Source organism: Nyctibius grandis, chromosome 5 (assembly GCF_013368605.1).
Source record: "Nyctibius grandis isolate bNycGra1 chromosome 5, bNycGra1.pri, whole genome shotgun sequence".
In the NCBI taxonomy this organism is placed as follows: domain Eukaryota; kingdom Metazoa; phylum Chordata; class Aves; order Nyctibiiformes; family Nyctibiidae; genus Nyctibius; species Nyctibius grandis.
In genome coordinates this window covers 15,914,776-15,932,832 of record NC_090662.1, presented here as the reverse complement: position 1 = coordinate 15,932,832, position 18,057 = coordinate 15,914,776, and the positions used below count along the sequence as shown (strand labels likewise).

Below are 18,057 nucleotides of genomic sequence, written 5' to 3'. Positions count from 1 at the left end.
TGAGATAGCTGTTTTGCGAAGTTTTCAGACATTGCAAACAGAAGTTGAGAGTTAGGGTACCATGATGTCATTAATTAAATTAAACCTTCCTTAAAGAATGGATGTAGTAAAAATAGAGATGTGTTTAAATTCTGAGTGCTTAAATATATGGAGTGAATTGTTGCTATATACAAATAGGGATTATTTCTTTAGCCAGAGGTCAAGCCTAGAAAGCGCCCACAAAAGTAACGCTTAAGAAACAGGAAATTAATGATGCACTATTTTAAGAAAAACAGGGAAAGAATCTGAAATATCTATGCTCTTTTACTGTCTGCTGGGGAGACACGATAACCAGTGATTAAATTCAGAAAAAAAAAAGGATTTTTATACACAAAGTATTCAACAAACTCATTATTAATCTAAACCAGTCTAAACTTTCTCAAGTCCTCTCTGAACTACAGAAGTGTTGTGCTGCACAATATACCCTAACCCTGGTACCTTAGTTCCTCCAGACTGGAGACCAGACCAGAGCCCAGTACAGCTGCTTTCTGGCTTCATGCCCAGTTCTTATTCCACCCACCAAAACCAGGTGGTGGAGAAGGTCGAGTGTGGCTGGATTTCATTTCAATGTAAGGCTGAGAAATAGCTGGGGATCTGGGTCCTGAATTTCAGATCGACTCAGTGACCTACTGGCCAATGCGACTGCAATGTATTGCTGTATGACAGGCTGTAATTTAGGGTCTAAGATCACAGAAATAGTTCTCAGCTCTGCAGATCGTATGTAACTACAACTTGTATTAACAAATTTAAGCTAACTTGAACTAGTTAGTTTGCATGTATCCAGCAGTGTAGCTTGCTAGTTTTCTAGGTTACTAATTCATTAATTCAATAATTTAGCACACAGTAACCACAGGTCACTGATATCAAGCTGCTGCTGTAGTGCCTAAGCTGGCTCATTTAAAGCTAACACAGACCTGCTTAAGCAAGTTGCACCCATGTCTTTGGCTGCAGTGGGCGTTTACAAAAATTTCAGGAAGTCATGTTTGAACCTGACAACAAAAAAAGTAAAATTACTAGGCTATGGTGAAAAGCTGAACCATTTCTTCTCAGAGAGAGGAAAAGTTAAGAGCTACACAAGGTCACTGATGTCCAAAAATAGGACAGGAGAGGAAACATGGCTTATAAATTTATACCTTGTGATCTCATCCTGAAAAAGTCATATTAGGAAACGTTCTTGAAGTCCTCTGAGTCTAGTCTTATCTGCATAGCTAAGGGGATAAATTAAAGTCATGTTTTGCTTACTTGGTATCCACCCCACCTATTTTGTGGTGTGAACATGAATTATGGCATGTGCGCTGTGATATTATTCTGGGGGCCAGATATTATTTCTGTTTTCATCTGTCTACTTATTCATTTTCCATTTACCTCCTGAGTATGAGGGACCATACAGCAGTTTAAGTCCCTGTTTTCACATTACTTTCTCCATTTCTGTACAGCTATTTCAATCAAACAATGCAAAAAAGAGACTCGCTGGGACAGCTGTGTTCCAGCATGCTGTGAGCTAGCTGGAGACTTGCACAACCGTCAGTAGACCTCTGGGGTGAGCACAACAAAGAAGATAATTCTGGATGGTACACTCTTACAGATTATTATTTTTTGTAAGTTTGAGGAGGAAAGGCTCAAGCAGGGAGTAATTCAATGCCAGAAAAAGAAAAGTAAATCCTCAAATGCATCTACTGGCACAATCACACTGGACAGCTTTTGAAGCAGAACAGTTTGTCTCAGATTTTAGATTGGGGCAAAAAGGGCCATACTGTGGGAAATTCCTGCAGCAGAGGTAGTGAAGTGGAAACCTAGATATGGAGTGGACCTCAAAAACAACCAAATGGACAGAGACCATGGATTTATCAAATGAAGTGCTGATGTAGAAGCAGAACTGATGACAGAGCCACCAGATAGAAAGTCTGTTCTTTGTTATGAATTACAGCATCACCACAGTATAACCTATGAAGGTACTAGTGTTGGGGACAGCAGACGGCATAGTATGACCCTTCCTTTGGTCAAGGACAGGAGTTGCATCACTCCCCTGTCTCCTTTTCCCTCTTGGACCCCTTATTCTAGCAGGTATGTGCACATACCAGCCAATATAAATTCCACCTGAGGAAAATTTACCTACGCAATTAACGATTTACTCTAGCTATGGTTTAACTGTTAACTATTAAATTTATTCAAAGCTGGGATTAGAGGCTTAGCAAGAACCAAGTGCCTATCTTTTTATCTATACCTACTGAATTCTGTGAGTGTTATACAGGTACTAGCATTAATGCACTGTTCCAGGGAGTGTCCATGGCAAGTCCCACTTGGATTGAGTGAAGAAATAATTTTGTGCTTGAAGTGTTTGGTCTCCTGTCACTTTTAGTTCACAGTGTGCTTTCCAGCCAAAAAGATAAGAATCAGATTATTTTTAGCTAGCCTTGACATCCTAATTCAGTATCTTTTTAATGTTCAACTGTATATTTTCCCTGTTCCTGCTCAATGAGTCTTACAAATGATTGAAATATGAGAAACTCATAGTGGGCAGTGAAATTCCTGCAGAGCACTACTGTCTTGTATCTGTTCTACAGTTTATTGGCTCTCTTCATTCAGTGGTTTGCTAATTGGTCACCAGATTATAATAGTCTTCTACCAGATGCCAGGAAAAATTGTTTCTTCTTCCAGTCTGGGACCACCAACTGATTCATATATTCTCATGGCACTGCTGTTTGAAACCGTAACTGGTAAACATCCCTTTTATCTGACAGCCCCAGTCCCTCAACCATTACAAATTCTGTGTAAGAATGCACTAATAGGAAATACTATAGGCTCTGTAGACTGGCAGCATGAGATATAGCTGTTTCTAAACAGAAAAGAGAGATGAAATGAAAGCACAGTAAGCACATAAAATATTAATTGAAGGCTTAGTATGATACGAAGTGTTACAGGGGTGATACTTTTTTTTCTTTTCTTCTCTCTGTGGGCAAAATCAGGCACATGTTTGGTGAAAAGGACTCTCATCCAGCAAAGATTAAACACAAGCCAAAACAAAAAACCAAACCAACAAAGATTCAAGGATAACCTGCTGCAAATAAGCCTTGGACACAGGCATCTTGAGTTCTACTGAAAAAGGAGCTGGGAAGAAGGAAAAAGTGGTTGCCAATAATTTAGAGATCAACTGGAAAGTTAGAATACACCAGTTACAAAACCAAGTATAGTTTCTTGAGTTGCTCTTTCCTCTCCTGTCCAATAAGCTGCAGCTCGCACATCTTTGCCAGGCTGTATGTGGTATACAGGGGACACATATTTCACATCATCACGTTCTTCAGCTGTCTAAGCAATTCCAGATTTTAAAGGGTAATAGCCAACCACACACTCCTGAAATGGAAGACCACCTGGACAGAGGTACTTCTACATGAGGACCAGGCTGGCACTACAGAAAAGGAGAATAGTATGCTGGCAATGCAGATTCCCATTACAATTCATATTATTGTTAATTTCACTGCAAATAAGATTTTTTCATATTTTTCTTATTTGCAGGTAACTTCCCAGTACTATTTCATACGGTACATTAGTTTGTAACAGAAGTCTTGATCTTGAACTATGTATTATTTTGGGGAAAGAAAGAAGAGACAGGGAGCCTTATTCAAAGTTTTGAACAGGGCAGAGAAAGATGCTATAACCAGAACAGTATTAGGTAAATCGGTATGTGGTCAAAATCATCGATAACATCACATTTCCATATGGATTTCAACTAAACTCAATGAAAGAGACAGAAAAGGCACACTCTGTTCTCCTGGATTTTCAGTGATGAGGCATACTCTGAGTGCGTGCGCTGGATTTAGCAGTGCATTGAGTTCACAGTGTCATTTCTTGCTTCTGTCCCCATAGAAATGGTTCAGTGCATTCCGAAATGGTACAGTGCATTGTTCCACTGAACGCAAACAGCACTGAGCGTATCGGTAAACAAATAGATTTGGATGTATCCTACCATCAACTAATGAGACGTGCATTCTGTTCCCACTTTGCCTTTGTTTCTTGCTATTCAGCTTTTTCTGCTGTTTTCTGCAATTGTGTTCTTTAAGAATAATGCATAAGATAGGACAGAGGAGGAGACTTTAGGAAATGGACTTACATGCCTATTGTAACTAGTGTTTGAAGGGAATAAAAGCTCTTATTTTCAAAACAGGTTAAAGTTGGGTATCTGGACAAAGAAGAAATCATTGTCCTACACCGGATTTCTTCCTCACTAGGAACTGAAATAGCCATAATCCTTTAGTTTTGTGCTTAATCCCTCTCTGTATCAGGGAAGTCCAGCTAGTAAAGTACTGAGTGCTCTGGAAGGTGAGTAAAAATCCTGATACTTAAAAGTTAATGTAAATAGATGGACATACTGTGTGAATGCAGTTTTACATTGTAGTGATTTTAAAGGCCTGGCTTGAGACTGCAATGAAGACATACTTTTTGGTGACATTATTTACATTCTTAATGTTTATTTTATTTTGCAGCTCTGAAGGCAGAAGCATGTGAATATTTCCTACCACAGTCATTTGTGTTACTACAATGAATGCCAAAGTGGGTGTAAAACATGATTAAATCAAACCTGATAAATCAAGCCCACGGAATTAATTTCTAAGAAACAATGCACAAGGCCAAACTGCAATGGATTAATTCTCTGTGCTTTGAATGAACATATAGCTGACTGTTTGTAATATTTTCACTGTTGTTTGATGTCACACATCTTATACTAGGAGCAGAGGGAATTTCACGTGCCTAGAGGTGAATAATCGGTCTTTATTCAGTTCTTTGAAAGTAACAAAGTTCATTTATGAGTGTTCTTTGTGAAGGCTGGAAAGAAATACTGGTTGACTAACAAGCCAAGCCAGTTCTGCTTTTATTTTAATGATTAGTCTTAACATTTTCTGCTTTTAAAAAAATGCATTTTGCTGTTTTACATGGTATAGATGTGGTATAGACATATCCAGATAGAGTGAAAGTCAATGGCTAGTTCACACATGTTATGAACCAGGCTGGTAATGCCTATGACAATTGAAGCTGGCTGACATTTCACTTTGTAAGATCCAGTTACTGTTAACTTCGTAAAATTTTAATCATATGGGATGAAATATCCCATGCTGAGTAATGAAATAATTCATACTTTTTAAAGAATGTTATTTTGATCATATTAAAAGAATCCTGACATACTTCTTGGAAATGCCCCTCTAGCACAGGAGTTCCTTGGATCCAGTACATAGTCAAGACTAATTAAGCAAAAGTGGCACTGTTCTGTGCCTTAATGGTAGGCAATAGTGTACTGATAACTGTAGCTGCTAATGCATGTTGCCTGTGTAACTGAGCCATCATTTACCAAACGGTTACTTTCTACAAAACAGCACAAGCTTACTCTGCCGTGGAGATGAAGTTCTTGAACTGTACCCAGACAAACCAGTTTGGCCAGTGCTTCTTTACTGGCCGTTCCACTAACAGAAGTTTATTTCAGAATGCATTGTAACCAGAAAGTTTGTAAAGGAACACTAGTCCTCGCTGAGATGCAGCAGGGTAACGGCTGTTAATTTCCCAGAAAGGTGTTGGCGAGGGCGTTGTAGCGATGTCACACTGAAGGATGTGTGAAGAAAGGACATCTGGGGCACTACTGACATAACGTGGCATCATCCTACTAGTCAGCTGGTGTCTGATTTTTCTGAAGGCTGCAAAAACATCTTGTATCAAGTAAAAGTACAGGGGTGGTTGTGGAGAAGAAAGAGGCTTTATTCTTCAAGAGAAAATGAGTCAATTGCTTCCTCTTACATTAAGCTTGAGCTTGCAGTTTTCATTGTGACTATTGTTTGTGTAGTCCAAGCCAAGAGAAAAGGAAATTGGATAAGCCCTGCGTCTGATTTCTAATGGATTCTCATCTCACTGGTTGGCAATCCCTACCTTCAAGTATGAAGCTGAGATTTCATAGAAAGAGGCCTTAATATCAAAGATGTGCCTTTACAATCCCTATGAAAATCTTTTCAAATTTGGCCAAATTATGAGACTTTGTAAAACAGCATTTTGCATGTGTTGGATAGAGACACATGAGAGTTTAATACTTAAGTCTCAAAATACTCCACGCCCACCTAGCAGATAAATCTCTCACACACATGACCAGACTGCATAGCTGCCATTCGAGAGAAATAGTAGGCATGAGTCCAAATCACCCCTGCATCACTGCTGAAGAACTTTCCCTATAATTGCTTGTGTTGTGTTTGATCAGGAAACTGAGAGCAGTCACTAATCTTCCAGTGATCCTCTCTTCCCTTGCTGACCTTTAATCAGCATGAAGGAAGAAACCATCCAATTTAAATACAGGAAAAAAAGGCATTAGATTGGAACAAGGAGATAAGGGAGGTTGAAATGAGAAGGGCAAGCTGGGTAAAGAGCTGGGAACCAGGAGAAGAGGGGACTAATGAAGAAATTTAAGACAAGGACCCAGGAAACTGGAGAAAGTTTAACTGAAGGGGTGTTTGGGAGCTTGATGGAAGTAATGGGGGAAGCTTGAACGGGTCATTCTGGAAACCTGGATACTTCAACACTAGAAGAAATATTGTCATTAAAATATTGCCACAGTCTGGTTTAATCCTATTTCAGATCTGAGTTAAGTCATGCCAGTTCATGCCCTATTTAGACTACGTACAATACGGATCTGGGTTGATGCAGCTATTTCTGGGCATAGGCAAGTCTTTAATTTCATGTCAAATTGGTGTTAAACTGGTCTCTTTCTCCTTTATATCTTTCTGCTTGCATTAGTAATCCTAATTGACCTCATAAACAAGAATTCTCTACCAATGTTAACTCTGTGCAGCTGGCATACACTGTACCATTTTATAGATGAAGAAAATGAGTCAGGTGAGTCATGTAATTTGCTTGAGGAAGAGAACAATGAATCAGTGAATGAGCCAGGAATCCATATTTCTGACCTCCTGTTTTTTCTGGAAATCTCAACTCATGCTTCCTGCTATTTTTTCTCCAGTTACACTACTGAGATAACAAGCCTACTTTTCTTGTTTAACGTATGCATTGCTCCTATTAATGTTAACTGGTTATACTCAAGCAGTGATGAGCCAACAGTCCTCCTGACTTTAAAAGCAAACCCAGGTTATTAGTTACTGTTGCTTAATACTTCCTATCTGTAAGTTTGTTGTCTGTGTTGCTCAAAACCAAGATGAGAATTGTCCTCTTTGCTTTGTTTACATACTAGAGGGGGAAAAAAAGCATGTTGGTAGCTAGAAAATTCTTGAAGTGAACAAGAGGAGGTCAGGCTCATTGTTTGTATGCCTACACAAGTGTATCAAAAGAAATGTGGAATGGGGGTGGGAACTGAAGGAACAAGAGACAACCATGAAAGGCGAGAGGATGAGAAGGCTGGACTTGCATATTAATAAGAACTCTCCTTTAATTGGGAATTTCCTTTCACTACATTGTTCTTTTTCCTTTTTCCACCACCCATTGGGTTTTCTTTCTCCCTCTGCCTTATGTGTTATTTTTCGTTTGTTCCTTTCTGTGCAAGAGCAGCGCAAAGTTGGCTCATATCCTGATTTCTGAGAAAGTGCAGTTCAGAGAGCATGCTACCACACAGTGGGAAAAAGCAATGCTGAAAGGAACTGATACAGAAATCAGGGCAAAAGCTTCTAACATCCCTCTGCTGAAGTAAAAATTTTGAATTATTCTCAAGAAGATGACAATGTCATGCTTAGAGGATTGCTGCTAGGTAACTTTTTGTACAAATGTATTCTATTCATGTTTGAAAAGATAACGTCTTCCTGTGTAAGTGGGATATTTCAAAGCTATGTGAAAAGGAAACAAACCAAACATCTGTGGGGTGTCAGGTGACTGGTCCAAACTATATTATAGTAAACAGATAAAATATAATTCCATAATTTGGTATTTTCTCCTTCTTCTCCCCTGATGTTTGCACCTAAGACCATCTAAATCTGCTGTTGTCCCTCCTTTCTAAGTCATATCACCTAAATTTCATAGCGCCCTTCCCCAGAGCAAATGAGCTCTGTGGTAATCCTTGTAATAAAATAGACACCTGTTGCTATATTATGTTCAAAGAGAGACAGCCAGAAACAGATACATTCTGACCCAGTCCACCATTCTTTATGTTTGATACTGTTTTTACAAATGCCTTCTTTTGCTATTTAGTCTGTCTTTTCTCTTGACTCATCATTTATTTCTGAAAAAGCAAAGTTACACACAATAAGACATACACGGAAATAAAATTTCACTGAAATGAGTGGATTCAAATAAACATAATCCAGAGTAGATCCATTCTTAACAATCACATACCTGGAATTATTTCTGTAATTTTTTGAATTTTCACTTACTGTTTGTGTTCCCAGGAAGAGAGTTACACTCTCAAGAGTCTGAGAAATAAGTGTGTTTTTTTTTTTTCTTTTTTGAAATACATCTAGCCTCTACTGACCTTAATTTACTCTCCAGTTAGTTAATTGCACATGGTAATCCTCTATACATACATATAGAGTGTCAGTGATTTTTTTGCACTTCTGCATGAGCATCCTCTGAGTGGCTTTTCAGTGGGGGCGGGGAGATGGGGAAGAAAACAACAAAACCCAGGAAGAATACAGTCCCAAAATATGTGTCCATTAGAATTGAAAGAAATTGACTGTGTAGCATACACCCACCTGGTCCTAACATAATTCCTTCTCTGTGCTCTAGCAGATTGTTTCCTCGCCCTGATTATGTTGCTGACATTATGCTCGTGAGGGAAATTCCTTCCTGACTCCAGATTTGGCGAATTTATAATCCTGTTGATGTAAGCAAAGCTCACTGTACTTATCTAAGACCCAATTGTGCAATCAGTTCTACATATAAACCTCCTGTTGAAGTAAACAGAATTGCACTCCGTTCACTGAAAAGATGATTGGGACCCTGATATGGTTTCTGCTCTATAGCCATAGCAGGTATCTTTAAGCCAGCACTGCCCTGACAAAGGAAAAAAGCAGTCTCACCGTTTTCTCCTTCATTAGGTGCTTGTCTCTACCATTTGCTGTACAGGCACAAGTATTCATGCAGCAGCACAATTTAACCAATGAAGTTAAAATTAGCCTGGAAACAAAGGGTAAATATGTAATCTGCTTTTTACATTCAACTATTATTAATTTTCATGCATCTACTTTCCCATCAGAAAGCCTTCAAAATTTCAGTGCAGCATTCTGTTGCCTGACCTATCACACTGAACTATCACTAAAAGGCTAACCACAACAAGGGAGACGTAACACACCAACCTTGCATGTTACCCAAGTAGTAGCTTATACTGGAAATGTTTTTTTCCTGTATTCTTTTATGATGGAGGATGGGACACATGTTTTGATTTAGAAATGCAGCTGCGGTGCCTCATGAGAGCTGGAGTTTAGGCTGAACTTCATGGTCTTATTGTTTTCTGTTCACCAGGCTCTCTAGTCAGACAAGTATTATACATTGTGGTACCTCCCTCTTTGAGTTGTCTAGCTTTATCTTTCTGTTTCTGTCCTGCTCCTACGCTGAACTAACCATAACTAGGGAATCCATTTTCTGTCTAGTTGAAATCTCAATGATCGAATTACTTAAGACCAGTGATTACTGCTAGTTCCCTTCACTCTCGTAATACCTTGACTGCAACTGCTTTTAGATCTTCATCCTTATGGATTGTCTTACTATTTAGGGAGGCAGTTCTGCCTCAAAAATTAATGACTGTTCCCTGTTATCTTTCAGTTACTATGCTTTGAACTCCAGTCCCACATGAAAATAAGCCAGACAAGCCTCACACTCATACTGGAGTTTTTTATATGACCCAGGTCATCTTCTGCACCAGGCATATGTTATAGATTACACAAAATTTCAGTCATAACGCTGTCAAAAATTAAGCCATGCTATGCACAGCACAAGTAAGAGGTGGCAGTTTTCAACAGGTCATTACTGGGCCAAATCTGAACAGAGCCTGGTATCATGGGCAATGAGACATCGTCGGCAGCAAAAAAACCAATTGCCAAGAGTTGTCCGTCATGATAATCAAATAACTTAGTGAGAATCGGAATTAAGGAAATCTATTTTCCCTGGATTCGTGTCGCACGGTTAATCAGTTCCAGCATCTAACCCCACACAGGTCTTGGGACAAGCTAAAGCTGATCTCACCCCGGCTGCTGCCAAGGAGGCAGATCGCCACCTCCACGCCCTCCGTTTCTCTCCTTCTCTTCTCACAGCTCCCAGCGCTGCGCGGCAACGCGGTGGATCGCTTCGCTGCTCTGACCACAAACCGAGACGCCTGGGGAGGCAAGTGGCGTTCAGCAAAAGTAGCTTCCAGCTGGTTCGACCACCTGACAAAGCCGACCTCGGCGGCAGCCCGGTAACAGATACGGATCGGTGGAAGGGGCAGCGGCTGGTCAGAGGGCAAAGCTGTCCCCTCTGCCAGCTGCAAAACCGGGCGCTGAGGGGAGGGGCCGGGCCGGGCGCTGAGGGGCCGCTCCGCGCCCCAGGTGCGCTCCCGCCGGGCCCGGCCGCCACCTGCCGCCGCCCCGCCCCCGCCTTTCCGGCCGCGGCCCCGCCGGCACGGCCGCGCCTGCGCAGTTGGCGGCGGCGCGGGGCTGTGCGGGGCGGGCGGCGCCGTTGCTGCCGGCCGGTGCCCGGTCGCGACTGGCGGGCGGTGGCGGCGGGAGGGGGCCGGGCGAGGCGGGGAGCGGCGCGCCCGCCGGCCGAGGAGCGTGCGGCGCGGGGCGATGAACTCGCGCAAAGGTACCGTACCGTGCTGTGCTGTGCCGGGCCGGGCGGCGGGGCGGGAGCGCGGGGGCTGCGCGGCCGCCGCTCACGCCGGCTCCCGGCTGTTCTCTTCTCCCCGGCAGTGCTGGCCCTGCAGGCCCGCAGGCGGCGGCCCAAGCAGTCCGCGGCGGCCGGCAGGAGGGACAAGCACCCGCCGCCCCACAAAAAGTGAGTACGGGGACCCCCGACCCGTCGGGACGGAGCCTCCTCCCGGGACGGCTCCGTTGTCTGTCCTGCCCTCACGCCTTCCTCACCGCCGCCCCGTAGCGTCTGTCAGGGCAGTCCCGCGGCCCGGCCCCACCGCTTGCTTTCACCGGGGAGTTGCCCCGCTCCCACCGCCGCCGCCGCCGGGACAGACGGCAGCTCCCCCGGCAGAGCACGCCGCCCCGCCCGCCCCGCGGCCCGGCCCTCCTTCGGGGGGTGTCCCCAGCCCTGGCCCCGGGGTCAGCCTCCGTCGGGCAGGGCCTCCCCGCGCCGCACTGGCCGCCCTTCGTCCCCCGTGGAAACCCACCCCGGGCTCGCCGCGGGGCGTCGTGCGGCGCTCGGCTCTGAGAAACGCCCGTTTGCGGGGACTGCACAGACTTAGTCTTTGCTGCCCCGCGTCCCTTTTGAATCACCCTCCAGTTCTCTCATCTTCACGCTCTTCTTTCTCTCCTTGTGTTTTCTGTTCTGTGATTTCTTTCGGGCGGCTTTCTCCCGTCTATAGGCAGTCCTTTTACTTATCCTGCTGGCAGCCTGATATACCCATCCCGCTCTCTGCCTCCTGCTCCGTACTGTCAGATTATTTCCCGTTCCCAGATGTGTCTAATTGCCAGCATCGCCGATACCGGTATTTTTTTTTTTTGTTTAAATCTCTGTTGGTCTTGCAGAAACAGAGAGAAGTCACAGTCTGTTTTTTTCCCCTGTCTTCTGCTGACCATTCTTGTTCTTGTCACTGTCTAGTTCATCTTTTCTTATTCTCATGATACCTGTTGTCACGGAACCTCGTAGGAATGTTCTTCCATCTCTGTAGTGTTCCCACTTTAACTGCTCTGTCCTAGGATAATGTGGCTTTGGACTCCTCCCTCTTTTATTTTTTCTCTTTGAAGGATTACGTGCTTCTCTCACTAGCTTTTACTATGTTTTGTTCAGCGAGACTTTATTGGTGACTCATTAAGTCACCAATAGACTCTTGTCTTTATTTTTGTTGCTTGGGGATCCAGTGTACCTACTGTGTTCTGACAGGAAAACATATGTCCTGATACTCCTTATCCCCCTCTCCTCCTAGTCAGCCAGTTTTTAGAACTGGGAAGCAGGGTATGATGGATGGATATATATGTGATGGGGTAAAGATGTTGCTGTGTGGTATGGTAAATGATTCAAGGGGCAAGGTCTTTTTCTTTCTGATTTCTATAAAAAGAAATAATAATACATCCCTGCTCCTGGAGTTTGTTTTTTTTAATTATGATGAATGGGCTTTTTTCCCCTTTGAGATGGTTAAAAATAATGTGAGATGAAATGCTGGTGTAGTGGTCGTCAGGCTTTGACAGCTAACTTTTGTTCACATCCTGTTCTGCTACTGCTGTTTCCTCCAGCGCTGTATGAAAACTACATTGTGTTTTCAGTTGTGTGAAATTGGAGTTATTGCAATGGAAACAAATTTTATGTGCAAGATATATGGTCTGATTGGATTGGTTCCCTTGTTTCCAAAATCCTTTTGGAAAGTCAGTTTGTAACATTACATGGATTTGTTTTGCCACTTTGAAAACAGAAATAGCTTAAACTTTATTGTAATTCTAGGTTCAGAATTGTTTTTGTAGCTTTCAGTTAAGTCTTAACCACAAGGTTATTAATAAACTTCTGTTCTGCTTAGATGATACAGTGTTTAATACACTTCTTAGCAGGGCTGCCTTGGGATGTCCTGCTGAGGGAGTTTGTCAAAAGTTTGCTTTCACAGACACTTAGTAAGCACAGAACTGGTACTCTTTTCATGTTTGCTGAAGAAACTGGCTACTGTTAAGTCAGGATGCACAGTCAGTAGCTGGCCATTTGCCATACTGAGTTGGCATTTCCAGATGCAATGGCCCAATCTGTTCAGTTGCCTCAGGAAACAGTGGTTTTGCTGCAGTAGACAACAGCGCCATCATTTCTTTTCTGCTACATATGTTTTCTTTTCTCTTCAAACCACTTTTATGCTATGGAGACCTCCTGCTCTGTTTTGTGCTTCTTTATGAAAGGGAAGCTCCTTTTAAGTTTTTAAGTCTCTGTGCATATGGCTAAATAGTTTAGGCCCCAAAATAAAGACAGCATTGGACATTATTTCAGAAGATGATCTCAACAGAAGTATCTGTTTTGTCCTGTTCCCAGCTTGCTTTAAATTCAACTGCTACAGCATATGCTACTGTGTTAGAGCCGTACAGTATCTGTGATGCACATCAAATGCACAGTAGCTGCAAATGAAAATGTTGATTTCGGGGGTGGAAATTCTATACCATAAGTCCCCTATAGTGAACTTGTTCACTACGTGAAAATTGTGACTTGTTTTTGAATCCAAAGCTTTTTTTTTTTTTTTTTTTTTTAAACTGTGGTTCTTAGGAAGACTCTTCTCTGCTGGGTCATAGCTTTATAGAGCAACTTCCATTGTTGCTGGTAACAATGTGCTTCAAAGGAACTGCAGGATTCCTCTTCTAGAATTGGCTAGGAGAGTTATATCGCATTGTAGCTTACTTGCAGGCTTTTGTTTGAAGAGTGTTAAGATGATGACACAAGAAGAAGAAAAAGTTACAGTGCTCTTTAACACTGAATAGCTTTTTGTCTGTTATGACCATAAGTGCCATAGAAGGCTGCGAGATCGGTCCTATAACTGCTCAGTGTTGACCCCTTAAGTCAATGATGAGAACTGGTGGAGGTGAATCCGTATTTTTTATGTAATAGGGTGGAAAAACAAGAAACTAGCAGTTAAGTGGCTCATGTTCTGAAGAGAAAGCACTTTGTCTTGAATCAAGACTGTGTCTAAAATTGCATGTAATAGCAAAATCTGCTTGGTATGGCATTTGAATTCAATCATCCAGGCTACTGAAAAAGAATAATATGTCACCATATTAAGATAACAGCAATTCATTTTGGTTATAATAGATGGACTTCCATGCAGTGTGTACGAACTGCTTATGTATTTTTTGAGTCGGACAAAAGATTAATCAAAATAATTAACTAAGGTCCTCTGTGAATTATTTCTCCTTAAAATGGAGATCTGCATTGAGAGAGGTCTGTGAAATAGCATTTTTGACAGATGCCCAAGTCTGTGTTCAGAGATAAACGTGCTTACAGATAGACAAGCCTGTTTACTGTTCTTTACTAACAGCACCCAGTTATGTAAATGATGGCCTCAGGTATGTTTACCTTCTGCATTCATCAAAATGGTAGGCTGCTCTTTATATTCAGACTAGTATTGGCTTCAACTGGAACAAACTTCTGTCTTGGATACTTTTATTTTGCTTGACTTTATTTCTAAGTGAATATGACAAAACCCAAGTGAATATCCAATCAGAGATTTGTCATCTTTAACACATTTACTATAAATTTGTATCCAAAGTTAAAGGATAGAGTTTTGTATGTTAAAAAAATCCAGATGATGATGTGTGGATGTATGGAGAGAGGATTAAGTGCATTGAATACTTCAATACAAATGCATAAATCCAGAAATCAAGACTGACTTTTCAAAATTCAGTTTTCTTGTAGAGCAGGGGTTTTTTTTGTTTTGTCTTTAAGCAATACTTTAGAACAGGTGATGGAGACCATGCGATACTGCTTTATAGTGGTGGAGAGTATGTATGTTAGATAACATGGGGAGTGCCACATTTCTGTACTGTGCACTTCCAGATAACTAGCTTCTTGGACCCACAGGTATTGTACAGCTATCAAAGTTTGGATATATGACATTATTATGGAATCTTAAATGTCTGAAAATCATTCACTGCTTTTGTTTGTCAGCGTTTCTCTACCACAGTGTTTTTCAGCCTCTTTCAGTAACTCTTTGAGGAGAACAAAAATACCCATCTTGCTCAGTGTTACAGTGGCTTTCATTAGCTTAATTTATTTTTTGCTTGCAGAAGATTTGCAAACTCTCCCTAAGCTTTTTCATTAACTTTTATGCAAGCGTGAGAGGGTGAGAGTGGAAGTGTGTATATGTAAAATGGGCTTTTTTTTGACCACCAGTGGTCTGAGGCCACAATATGTGGGTATCCTAGAGTGGATATATATCCTAGGGTGGATCAGCTTAGGTCTGCTCAGTGTTGTTTTGGGAATTTTCTCAAAATGTGATGTTGATGGGAATTGCAACTCTTGCCTTCTTTCTTAATAGCATTTCGTCTTCTTGCTAAGAATATTTTAATTGGAGCTTTATCCTCCTGTTTCTGTCAAATTTTAAGATTTCATTAAGCTACCTATACCGCAGGGCTGTAACTTTCTGTTTATTGCAATTGTCTTGGTTATTTGCCCACTTAGTGTATGTAGGCTTCAGGTGCTTAACGTTGTGCCTTCTTAAAAAGTACAATATACAGAAAGATTCAGCTGAAAGACACAAAAGTTGATTTTAGTTGTCTAGATATAATGATAATAATTCTTTTGCAAAGAAGTAAATAATTGCATGTATTGAGATTACAGAAATTTAAAGAAGATGTTGTGTCATGTTTGATCTTGAATACCTGAGTCAGTCCAATGCCCACCTTTGTAATGAGATAATAAAACACATATCAAAGACTTTTTGTGGGATCCAGAGTAAATTTCAGTGTAAAGTAGCACATGTATTACAAAGTGTGTTCATCTTTCTGTTTTGAACTCTGTGTCATGTAGTAAGAAAACATCCTGCAACTCTAATAAACTTAATTTCTGAAATGGGAATGGCTCCAGAATTTCTAATATTCTGTAGAGGTCTACTTGCAGATTTGTATAATGAAAGTAGTTATTGTCATGTAAGTGTCAGGACATCTGTTATCAAAGAATTGTCTGATCATAGAAATTTGCCAAGATTCATGCCTTTTTCATAGAACAAAATCATAGAACAGCCCAGGTTGGAAGTGACCTTGAAAGATCATCTGGTCCAACCTTTTGTGGGAAAGGGAGCCTGGATGAGATTGCCTAGCACCTTGTCCAGCCACATCTTGAAAAGCTCCAGCATGGGGACTCCACCATGTCCCTGGGGAGGTTGTTATAGTGATTGGTTGTTCTCACGGTAAAAAATTTCTTTCTTATATCAAGATGAAACCTCTCCAAGTGCAACTTGTACCTGTTGCCCCTTGTCCTTTCTGTGTGGCTCCTTGTGAAAAGAGAAACTCATCCTCTTTGTAGCCACCCTTTAAGTACTGGAATACTGTGATGAGGTCCTGCCTGAGACTTCTCCAGGGAGAAGAGGCCTAACTCCTTCAGCCTTTCCTCAAAGGGTTATCCAGCCCTTTGATCATCTTCATGACCTTCCTTTGGACCCTCTTCACTCTGTCCATGTATTTTTTTGACTTGTGGGGACTAGAACTGGACACAGTACTCCAGGTGTGACCTGAGAAGTCCTGAGTAGAGTGGGATGATTACATCTCTACCTCTGCTAGTAATGCCCCTGTAGATGCAGCCCAGGATTGGATTTGTCTTCATTGCTGCAGCGGTGTAGTGCTGACTTGTGTTCAGGTGTGTGAACCCAGGACCTCCAGGTCCCTGTCAGCAAGGCTGGTCCCCAGCCACGTACATCCTAGCCTGTAGTGGGCTCCTTGGTTATGTCAGGTTTTAAACAGGAAATGGATCAAGATGCCATCCTGGGACCTTAATTTCATTTGTAATAATTATGTTTGATGCAATAACATTGTTTTTAGTATAACAGCTGTTTTATTAAGGAAAATACCCTGGTTTGGCACAGTTAATGTTGGTGGGGGAGTTAACTTGGTGGGGGAGGGGAAATGATTGCATTTCGTGTTTCAGATTGTAGTGAGATGAGCTGTTGGGGTATAATGTTCATGATGACAGGGCTGCTTGTTCTGTAGTGCATTTTTATTTTTTTAACTCTTTTATTTACTGTAACTACAGAGTATGATGGTAATAAATTTTGTGGACAAGGCATGTTCATGGATTTTGAAATATAACCATCTCTTCCTTTTGTAATAAAGATGATCACAGACTGTAGAAGCTATCAACTTTTTTTTTTAAAAAAAACCTGCAATTTGAAGATGTCTATGACAGTCTTTACTGAATAAATATGAATGTCAGGTTGTATAACGAATATAATCTGGTTTGATAAAGGCTGGACCAAATCTAATTATTTTAAATTTTGGGCAACTTCACTGAATTCTCACACAGTAACATGAAGGAAAGAATTCCTTTATTACTTGGCTTCTTGATGGTCTCCTAAATATGCTTTGTGACCACTTCAGTGATTTAGTGTGTGTGAAAAAAAAGATTGGAGGGCATGCACACAATCCTTTTTGGTGGCCATAGATTATCTAGACATAGGGCAAAAGTAAAACCTGGAGAGAAACCTGCTGTTCTCATGGCTTTGCTAAATATTCAACTTTTTGATTGCTGCCTTACAGCATGAATCTTCTCAGATAAAGTTTGTGTTCAATCTCAAACATTTTCTGGAGCAGTAAGAGTTGTAGAAGTAAATGTGACTAGCTAAGCTGGAAATTGAAGAAATAGAAATGTGGGACAATGAGAACATTATATTGGACTGTATCGAATTAATCTATCTTCATTTCCTCATTTAGAGGAGAACTGCTGGTCCTGTTAAGGTACAGACACAAGACATTTGTTTTATTAATTTAGTCTTAAAAAACAAGGATTTTGTATTTAAAATATAATTTTTGTTTTAAATTCTGTTCATGTTTTTCAAGGATTGCAATCTTTAAGCATGGTCTTCTTTCCACCGAGAAAGCTAGTGGCAAAGGTTGGTGTGAACTACTTCTGCGTTAACTAGTGAACTGTAGGGCAGTAGTGGAAACTACATGCTTCTTGTAAGCATACGTGTATTTTGAGTGGATTCACTGATTGCTGATGTGTTTGTTGTCTTAATGTCTGTAATAAAAGAGTAAATCTATATCTCTACTGAAAACTGTTTTCATTTGGTCTCTGGCTGTGATTGCATAAGACAATGAGCTTTAGATAGTAAGCCTCATCTAGCTTCCTTTTCCTGTCGTCTTGTGTGAAAATGCTACTAGCTTTGCTACTACGCACACAAACATATATGCACACATATTTATACATAATAATGTATATAGAAGTTAAAAT

General features: G+C 41.2%; 2 protein-coding genes across 7 annotated transcripts in view; one reads left to right on the top strand and one right to left on the bottom strand.

Moving 5' to 3' along the window:
• PUS7 (pseudouridine synthase 7) overlaps window positions 1-10,540 on the bottom strand; it is a 47,254-nt gene extending 36,714 nt beyond the window's left edge. For both annotated transcript variants that reach the window (XM_068402441.1, XM_068402443.1), the window contains exon 1: window positions 10,192-10,540. The gene's annotated coding sequence lies outside the window, so the exon portion shown is untranslated. The remainder of the gene's footprint in view (window positions 1-10,191) is intronic.
• A 181-nt stretch (window positions 10,541-10,721) lies between these two features.
• The window catches only part of SRPK2 (SRSF protein kinase 2), a 156,281-nt gene continuing 148,945 nt past the window's right edge, over window positions 10,722-18,057 (top strand). For 4 of the 5 annotated variants that reach the window (XM_068402434.1, XM_068402433.1, XM_068402439.1 and 1 more), the window contains exons 1-2: window positions 10,722-10,788; window positions 10,896-10,980. In XM_068402434.1, the coding sequence (XP_068258535.1) occupies window positions 10,773-10,788; window positions 10,896-10,980 (101 nt within the window). In that variant the 5' untranslated portion in view covers window positions 10,722-10,772. Of the gene's footprint in view, window positions 10,789-10,895; window positions 10,981-18,057 lie in introns of those variants that run through there. The other variant, XM_068402437.1, reaches the window with a different exon arrangement.